At 40.6% G+C, this 10,338-nt stretch overlaps 1 protein-coding gene across 1 annotated transcript in view; it reads right to left on the reverse strand.

The window, feature by feature from the left end:
- LOC310958231 (choline transporter-like protein 5-A) overlaps window positions 1-10,338 on the reverse strand; it is a gene marked incomplete at both ends in the record, with an annotated part of 80,623 nt that overhangs the window by 59,405 nt on the left and 10,880 nt on the right. Inside the window, one exon of the mRNA XM_083929080.1 lies at window positions 978-1,026. Within this exon, the coding sequence (XP_083785206.1) occupies window positions 978-1,026 (49 nt within the window). The remainder of the gene's footprint in view (window positions 1-977; window positions 1,027-10,338) is intronic.

Here is a 10,338-nt window from a genome sequence, read left to right on the forward strand (position 1 = left end):
TGTTCTTCACCACCTCACGCTTTTATCTAATAAACTGTTTAAACACTGCCTTTTGTCCGATCTGCCTCTGGGTCCTCCTCAGAACCCTGACAGTTATATATTTTCTCTTTTAGGGCTACAGGCTATTTTTACGTATAGGAATACTTTGGTTGCACTGTTCAGGAACCTGCAAAATAATAATCAATGTAAAAAACTGTGATAAAATCGTAATTGTGATTTTACTGTAAAAAAATCGTTATATGATATTTTTGCCATATTGCCCACTACCCATGATGCCATGGGCACTAACACACCCCCATACCTTTATAGATTCTGGCTTTGAACTTTGTGCTGATAACAATGTGGATGGTCCTTTTCTTCTTTTAAAGGAAGCAGGACCGCTATCTGCTCCTTTATGTGAGGAGGAACAGGAGGAGCACTGCCAGAGCCCTACAGAATGACCCCCAGCAGGCTGCTGGTGTGCATGTTTCTGACCAAACTGTCAGAAACATGCACAAACACCGACCAAAATGTCAGAAACATGCACACCAGCATGAGGGTGGCGTGAAGGCCTGACGTCCTCTAGTGGGACCTGTGCTCGCAGCCCAGCACCGTGCAGCTAGACTGGCATACACACCAGAATTCTTTTGAGCAATGTAAGTATAGATTTCCAGACTTTGGGTCATTGATTGGCTTGAATCAACCTTATTGTATTAAAGCTCAGTGAACACACAAGTTCAGGCAAAAATAATTATTAGACATGTCTATGAAACAAAGATTTGTTTAATAAGAAATTAATGCATACAATTTAAAATTATACAGGTGAGCACGGGGATACAGAAAAGACAACAGACTGACTGTATCACTGCACACCACATTGGTTGTGATGCACAATTTTGTTTTTTACTGACTGAAATGAGAACCAGGAGTAAAAGAAAATGAGCTGACTTAGTGTGGACATCATTTAGGAAAGAGTACACTAAATAGTATGGAGTTACCTTCTGCGGACTGGACCTCTGAAGGAAGGATCAAACTTGTGTGGTTCTCCTGGAAGGAACACAAAGACAGAAAACACTTTAATGGATTATGGCCAAACTGAACCCAATCAGAACCTGGATAGAGGAGAGGAAAAGAGTTAATAATGCCTCAAAGTCGACCGGTCACAGCATTTGTTTAAAAGTATTGTAAGACCACCTGCATTAGAACCTGTTCACTTCTGTTTCACTCGGACCAGGGCTCCTGACTGCCACCAAATGGTCACATTTAGCGACTGAATTTATGCGCGACCAGATGTCTCCCATATCAAGACAGGAACAGTAGCAGTGTAAGAAGATAGTGCCGTCAGCACAGTACCACAAACACGTAACACGTGAGCCCCGCAGTTTCTTTAACACCAGGCTACAAGTTATAATCACAGTGTCGCCCCTGAAGGACTAAAATAGTTTTCATGTTGGCTCTATTGGAAGAAATCAACAGTGTTTAACTGATTCATTGACTTTGTTTCTCTACCCAGTGCAGCAAGTGAGGCAGCAGGTGACACACAGACGGATCTGATCAGTCAGTGTAGATACAGTAACAGTTCATATAAAACACATACAGCAGGAGAAAACCCAGGTGTGAGTCGATCGACTCAATAATATGGAAACGTATCTGTTCTGTGAGATGGGCGAGTGATGGTCATCGCACTGCTTCTCATCTCGCTCTCTGTGGAGATAAGTGTTACAGGCGCAGGGCGGGCCCCCCCCCCCCCCCCCCCCCCCCCCCCGCAGTGGACCGGGCTGGGGGGGTTATAGTTTACCTCTGTGAGTACCGTAGGCTACACCTCCGCTATCACAAGTACTATGCAAAGACACCTCAGCACCATCGCTAAAATCAACCCCCCTGTAAAGAAAATACTGACATTTTAAAATGGTGTTAAAATCTCATCTTGTTTCGTTCTCATGGACTCAATATCGTGTATCGTCGTATCTTGTGAGCTGAGTCTCGTCACATCCCTTCTTCTGAATGTATGGAATATCTTTTAATATTGTACTGTCATGACAGAGATGGTGCTGTTGTTAACCTATGTTGCATCTTCAAAGGAGCACAATAAAAATGTGATACTGAATATGAAACAGCACATTGTAATTTCTGCATCTATTGTTGATTTACCGTGTGCCCCTAAAATTTCTGGTTGCGTCCCTAAGATTTTCAGTTGGGGGCCACAGTGCTCCTAGTGAAAAAAGTAGTCTGGAGCCCTGAGTCGAGTCAGTCCTGATGACGATGATGGATCCAGAGGACTGCTCAGACGCTTACACGAAGCAGGACCAGCAGCAGCTCGAGGAACACTCACACATAGTTATCACATGTGCTCCATCATGCAGTCTTCCTGCTGCTAAAACACTGGCTCTTGAACATGGATTTGTACTAAAATGATGCATTTTCATCATTTTACAGTTCATATTTAAAACTTCGGAAAACACATTGGAGGAGAAAACTGTTGTGATTCTAGTCCACGTACCTGATAAAGGCTGTGGAGACCTACGGCTGCTGGCTGGTTTAAAGGATGGAGGCCTGTGTGAAGATGCATCTGAATGGAATAAACTTTCTCTAAATCTCATTAAAAGAGAGACTTTTTAAGAGGGCTTTGAATAAATGTCTCACAAATAGTCTCTTTGAATAGGGACTGTGTAACTCGTACTGACTCAGTGTTGTCAGTACGAGTGAGTGTGGGGATGGATTCTGTATCTGCACCTGCCAACATAGAGTGGCCAGCGTTTTGGAGAACATTATGATATGGATATAAAATGTCATCACTTCATCATTTATCCTTATAGACATTTGTGTAAAATAATTATTTATAAAGTGTTTATGAAGCTTCATTTGAACATCACCACCAATGTGTCTGTATTCATGTGTGTTCATGTGTATTCATGTGTGTTCTGTGTGTCGATCATACTCAGACTTGTCACTTCAAATATTTGCTAAACATTCTAACTTAAAGTTAAAATAAAAGTTATATACTGCATAATAATGTATGCTGTATACACTATGCTCTGACACAAACAGATTTTTAGGAGGTGCAAACACCTTGCATAATGTGACATGTAGTCTGTGTTGACACTTTATTTGGGCGACTGAGGTTTACAGCTGAACATGGAAATGAGACTGTAATTTATTCTCTCTTCTCTCTCTCACTCCGTCTTTATACGTTTCCTTTACCTCCCTCCCTTCACAGAGACGAGAACGAGTGTTCCTGAAGATGAAGATATGGAAATGAGACGACGCTTGTCAAGATTTAAACATCAGCTGCATCATAGTCTCTCACACACACACACACACGCACATTAATAACATACACACAAACATACAACACAGGCACATACACACAGAATGGAAGAGAAGGGCACACACATGCTTTCGTTTTAAATTTCGTATCTCGGGGCTAACAGGAAATCTTAAGAGGGATCCTCCGGCTCCCTGTCAGCCAACAGGTCATGTTTGTTATATAACATCCCATGAGAGAGAGCCCATGTTGTCTACCTCAGCAAAGCTGACTTCCTGTCTGGCAAGGCAGTGGTAGGCTGACTTAAACTCTATATGTAATTTTTCTGTAGTTTCATTTTTTCACATTTCATTGTTAAACAATTTAACATTATTCAACCATTTAGAAAAAGGATGGTTGGATGGAATCATGGTTTGGCATCGCTCATACTATAACCAACTCAGGGCACTCTCCCTTTCTTGATTCATAGCATTCTAGCATATCTGCTAGCCAGCTGGCAAACTAGTAAGCTAGTTTCAGTGTGCTGCGGGCCGATCCAGTCCATCAGGAGAGAACCAGACTGAATGTTGAACACAGCCGCTACTTTGGAAAGAGGCGGTGGTAGGAGTTAGGGGCCTGGAGAGGCTGATGAGCTCAGATCAGAGCGTTGCAGCGGTAGCTCACTGTTTAAATGACCTGCATGCAACTAATGCCCACCCAAACAGAGGTCAATACAACTAACTACGAAATGAAACCACAATGCTTCTGATACCACAATCATTGGTACATATTCTGCATTCATATACAGAGATCTGTTTATAAAGATCAGAACACCGGTTCTCAAACTGTGGTACTTCAAGCTCTCTCCAGTGGTATGCAAAGGAATCTACAAAATAAAAAAAGGAAACATTAATCATTAAATAAATATATTACTATCAAAAAACGACAACATTTTAAAAGAAAATACTTTGGATCAGTGAAATGTAATTTAAAATAAGTTTAGCATTCACTGTAATATTTTTGTTTCAATAACAGCTACACGTAGTCACGTTCATGGGTTACGAGCTAAACTGTGATGCAGTAGGGAGGCAAACAATCAATGGATTATTGATTAATTGTCGATGAGAAATTACTTGATTAAAATAAATGAATTGTAATTAATTGCGTTTTGAACCTGTAATTCCCCACCAGTCCACGTGAGGGCGTGCTTGACACCAGACGTACTTGACGCACACGTGGGAACACAAGTGAAGCGGTACACCGAAAGGGCAAAACGGAGCGCACTATGGAGCCACTTTAAATTGGTTGATGACGACAAAGACGGCAAATGCACAATATGTGTGTCATGATTCCATCAGGGAGCCCTCCTCTCCTTTTTGGTCTCTGTTTTTGTCTCCCTCTGTCGGTGTTTTCCTGTATGTGCTCCCCTTTCTGTGTTTCCCTGTTGTGAGCTGGTTTTCCCGGCAGGTTGATCCAGGTGTTTCTCGTTGGCACTAATCACCTGCCTCTCTGTTTATTAAGTCCTGAGTCTCATTTTTTTTCTTTATATCATAAGGAAGATAGCACTTTATGTTACCTATAGACCTTTTCAAAGTTGTAAACATTAACATTCTAAATGTTTCCAAGTTTGATTCCTGTTGCAGTGAATGTGAAAGACATCAGCTGACAGGAAGTTAACAAGGACCAAGGCTGTTGCCTAGTAATGAAGTTCCATTAGAAAGATCTATACAGTTATATTATACGTATTCAGAGGGAAATTCAGCTTCTTAGAAGAATTGCTGCTTATCAATTAATCGATCATTGATCGTCAAGATGAAACAACTATCAATTAATGAATTACTTGATCATTTGCATCCCTAGTATGCAGAGGTGAAATGATTGTTTTGAAAAAACGACCGTGGCTCCAAATCTGAACTACTAGGAAGAGCAGAAAGTGCAGATCAGGAGGAGAATATTTAGAGCAGTCCGTTTGAAGCTGAATTCATGTCTGAAGAATTCATGTCTGAAGACAGACCTACGCTGCTGTACTCTAACATTGGTCTTAGTGGTGAGAGAGTTTGATATTTTCTGAGGTGCTACGCATATGCAAAGTTTGAGGACCACTGGATTAGAAGCTCCTAAACTTTTGGAACTCTTGAGATCTGTAGACAATGTGGTCACCTTTAAAAAGCAGCTCACCACCAATTAGTCTTTTATTTTATTTATGAATCATATTCATTTTATGTTTTAGCTCGATGTTTGAATTTCATGTCTGTTGCTCTGTTGCTTCACTGTTGTCCATCACAGGGAGTGATGGTGAGACTTTCTATCCATGTCAAAATGAAAAACAATCAACTGTCCAATCACAGCTTGGCAGAGGAACTGTGGGTGGAGCTTATCTTCACACAGACACAAGCTTCACACAGGAAAAAGTTAGCCTTCAGTTCTCTTTGCCAGAAAGGGTTTATTTAAACACAAACCACTATCTTTTCCTTCACTTAATTCCGGCGTAAAATCATCCAATGGTCTTTTTTATATGAGGGAACATTCATATACAGCAGTGAAAGTCTGCATCCATTGTCTTACCTAATGGGTGTCTGTTTATTTGAAAGACTGTCTATGTTTCTTTCAAAAAAAGAAACTTAATGTCATCAATACTTAAACATTTCTCTGTCATACAAATATTACCCCAAAAATATTTGGCACTTTAATTGAGAGTAAGTCAGGTGTAACTTGGCTTCATGCACTATTATCAAGGGAGCTTTATCTAGGCTTGAATTATATAAAATATATTCTTGAAGTTATATTTGAAAGACTAATTACACTTGTTTTTATTTTCTCTAAGTAGAATTCATATTCTTATGTGTTATTGTCTGTGCTTTAGGACATGCATTAGCTCTTAATATCTTAATTGAGGGTCAGGAAAAAAACATTTCCCATTCTTGATTTTGAATAATGTTTCAACTATACTTTGTTGTGACTGTTCAGGTATCTTTAACATGATTTTTAACTAACTTGAATACAGTGAGGTCTGTTTAAAGATACTGATTCATTTAAAGAGTACCTGCTGTGCTCACTTGCTTCACTGTGCCAATTTCCCCACACTTGTGTATTAATTTTGCTTCTGCCAGGATTAACAGTACGAGAAGGCCCCCTTTCCCAGTATAATCTAAATTCCAGTCTTTTATAAGATAAAAGCTCTGGACAGTACATGTGATGTGGTCTAAATTATTTTGCTTTGTTTCCAATCATTGAGAAGTAAATGCAATATTTGTTGTGTGCCTCCATCCTCTACGCAAACTTGAAGTTCCATTGTTGCAATTCTGCCTCATTAAACAGTTCAGTCAGATAAGTTCCATCTTATCTGTTCTCCAGTACATTTAAATCATATGTGACAGAGATTGCAGCCATCAGAAAATGTGTAAGTAAAGTTGGCAATTTATATTTCTCTGCAGAGACAGAGAACATGATCTTTATCCCATTTTTCAGGAATGCAGATCCACAAATATAAATTATTCCATGCTAGAGTACTACTATCCCTCCATACACATATCATGGCCAAAATGTTGCAAAGACCTTTCACATGCCATCAACCTTTTTCATTCATTTTCATAAAGGCTATTTCAAATATTTTTTTATTAAGTAAGAAACACAGTGTGTAATGACCTAACGATGAACATTAGCACCAGGCAACCATCCTACACACTACAGACAGCAGAGTGTGTATGTCGCCCTAAGATATCTAAGGTCACATTCACACTGTCCATCCGTACCGTGCCCAAGCACCTTTTACGGCTAAAGTCTAGTTCGTTTGACCAGTGTGAGTGCAACTGTACCGCGCCTAGGGACACTCACACTGTCCATCCGTACCGTGCCCCGTGCTTTAGGGTCCTTGTCCCCCCCTCTAGGCCCGTTTGTACTCACACTACCTGGGCCTCGGCGAATGCCTCTTGCTGCCTATACGTCATCACAACGTAACACACCACATGCATTGATGACGTCATCGCGATGCGTCGCTTTGTTTACAAATCTTTCCATAGACCTCTGAGTTTTTGTGCGTCTCGTCGACTGTTTTTGAATATTTTCATCGACCAAATCTGCAGTAAACACGCCACCTCCACATCACACCAACGTGAACCTTTCACAGCCATTGTTTTGAATTGTCTGCGCATGGTCCCTCCTTCTTTTTTTCTCTATGTCCGAACAGACGCACGTACACGTGCGCACGCTCATGCTCGTACATGTGCAAACATGCTTTGCAAAGGCCCACCTCTCCCAAACAGGCCGTGGACGGCAAGCCGTGAGCGGTTGCACTCACACTGAAACGTCCTGGGGCACGGTACGGAAGGACAGTGTGAGTGCGACCTCAGATTACTTTTTAGTTGTAAAGAGTAATGTAAAGCATTAGGTTTACAATTCAAGTAAACAAGTATTTAATCACGTTTTTAAATAAACTGTAAATAATCTGTCACTTTTAAACTATTAAAGTATTTCCCTGCAAGAACCACCAAACTATACCTGCCCCTGTTACTGTAGGAGATTACCTAGGTAAGTATATCTAGGCCCAGCTCTCTATCAGATAAAGCCAAAACATTGCCTAAACAGTAATTGTTTAGCTAACTGTAGCTTGAAAATTGTTAAGCCATCCACTAAAACTGTAAATGTTTGATATAAGTCTTTTAACAAATCAAATCAAATGTTTTAACAAATAATTAACACTGAAAAGTTAAGATCTTACCACTGACTATTTCATTTCTAATTTGATCCTCATTGTTTCTCTATTTTCTTTCTTTATTCTAGTCTAAAATACTTATTGCTCACCTGCTTTCTGGAAAGTGTGAGTCTGAAACTTAAGACAAAAATATAATGACAAATCATGTCTCAACAGACTGGTTTCTTCAGTGAGTGGCCTGTTTCATAGCCCCTCTACAGTCTGGAGGACTCCCTGGGCCAGCAGCCATTTACACAATAGAGGTGTTTTAAAAACGACGTATGTGAGAGGGCTGTTAAAATCCCTGCTCCAGCGGTAGAGGTAGTGCAGATTCACTCACACTGGCAGAAGTTAGAAACAATTCACCAGAGGGTACTAGACATGATTTTAGTCCACTGTTACGAAGGTGCTCAAGTACACACACACACACACACACACACACACACACACACACACACACACACACACACACATATATTGTGCTTACAGCGTTTCATCTCCAGTGGCAGATCAGTTATAAACGGAGGCAGAATTCTGGAATTCAGATCACTAGAGAGAGAGACACACTCACACACACACACACACACACACACACACACACACACACACACACACACACACACACACACACACACACACACACACATAAATCAAGTGTTGTACTGTCGAAATTCAAGAGCAGTGCACCACTGCTGCGTGCATGTGTGTCAGTTGAGCTTCTTTCAGATCTTTTTTCATGAGATCCCACAGACACAGGAGGCCATCTGCGTAACGCTTCAAATCAACTAAAGTAAGACAAGAGACTGAAACTATGTGAAACGTCCTAGTAAGTTATTTTTTATCCCATAGTTCTCAAATAAAAGACGATTTTGCTGTGTAAAAGGGGGGGTATATCACAGGAGAATTTAATTTTCTCCAGTATGCAGTATGGTGAAGTGCCCTAAAGCTGCATTCTCTCTAATATCAGTTTGTATAGAAGTCAGTGAGAAAATGAACCTACTTCTCCCTTGATTTATTTCCTCAGTAAACATTTTCCTAAAGAGTTTATGGTCTCAGTCACTAGTTTCAAGTTTTCTTCAGTACAGCATGATGACTGTCTCACAGTCCGTTTTCACTTCATCATCATTTTAACATTTTGATTGCCTAAAAATGTACATTCAAAAAAGTACATTCAAATGAATGGCACAGCACCAGGAGCTCCCAGCTTTCTGCCTGCAAAAGTCCACTGGATGACTCACTTCAACCTACTGATCAGTAAAGGTTTCCCTCTTTAGCGTTTAGCTTAACACAGCATCATTGAAACAACAGCGACATAGCGCTCCTCCCAAACTCAGCCCTCTCATCCAAATATGATCACTTCTGGCTCCAAAAAACCAAGATGGCGTGGACCAAACGGCAAACTCGAGGCTTGAAAATGGTAGTTTACAGTCCAGTGGGAGATGTCACTGTGGCTGGGTTCTGATTGTTTTCTACTTCTCACTTCTCTCTTCTGTATTTTATGTTCTACACTGAGATAAATCATCTGAAGAGTTTTATTTACACATCAAGGAAAGCAGAATACAAAGACATTGTGATGGTGCTGTTCCCATAGGCAGTGTGCTGTGTTGTTTATTTTTACTCCCACTGGGTGTGAATAGAAGTGTCCTAAAGTTATTCAATATATGGAGTGTCTATTTACATCGGACATAAGACTTTAAACTGCGAGATAAGGGTTCAAATCTAGCCAGGAACATAATTTAAAATTATTTTGACTTAATATTTTAATAGTTTGGTTAGATTTAGGCAACAAAACTACATGGTTAGGGTTAAGAAAATAAAGGGTGAAAATAGCATTTTTTTTGCTACAGATACAGGTACAAACAGCATACATTGATATTTACATCAGTGGCAGCTGCTGATTTTTTATGGAGTGGAAGCTAATTTTTCCGGCCTACATCATAAATGTGTTTGATTATTTATATGTAAATTCTACCCTTCGTTCCTTTTTCAAGAAAATTATCTGTGACCTTGTCGTACCAACTGGGCGTCTTTTCCAGGGACTTGACCAGTGTCCTCTCAATGGCCAGCAGAGCTAGGCTGCTTAAACAGCCTTGGCCCAGCTGGAGCTGCTGCACCAGGCTACTGTGAAGTGTGACCGCCTGTGAGTGTGAGTGTGAGTGACGGGGGGGGGGGGGGGGGCTCCGTAGCTGCAGCTGCTAGTTGGGGAAAGAAAACGCAGAGTGACAGAAAAGAGTCTCAAAACACAACGCTAGTCGTTTTTAACAAAGACAAAGTCTGGGGATCGGTAAAGTCTCCGGATCAGTTCAGAACAACAGAATGAAAAACTTGGAAAATGCTCCGGTCGATGTTTATTCTTCAAGATCGCTGATTCGCTCATTTAGCTGTCAATCAAAAAAGGATTCTGCCTTAGACAGCTCATCCAATC

Source organism: Echiichthys vipera, assembly GCF_963691815.1.
Source record: "Echiichthys vipera genome assembly, chromosome: 15".
Classification (NCBI taxonomy): Eukaryota; Metazoa; Chordata; class Actinopteri; order Perciformes; family Trachinidae; genus Echiichthys; species Echiichthys vipera.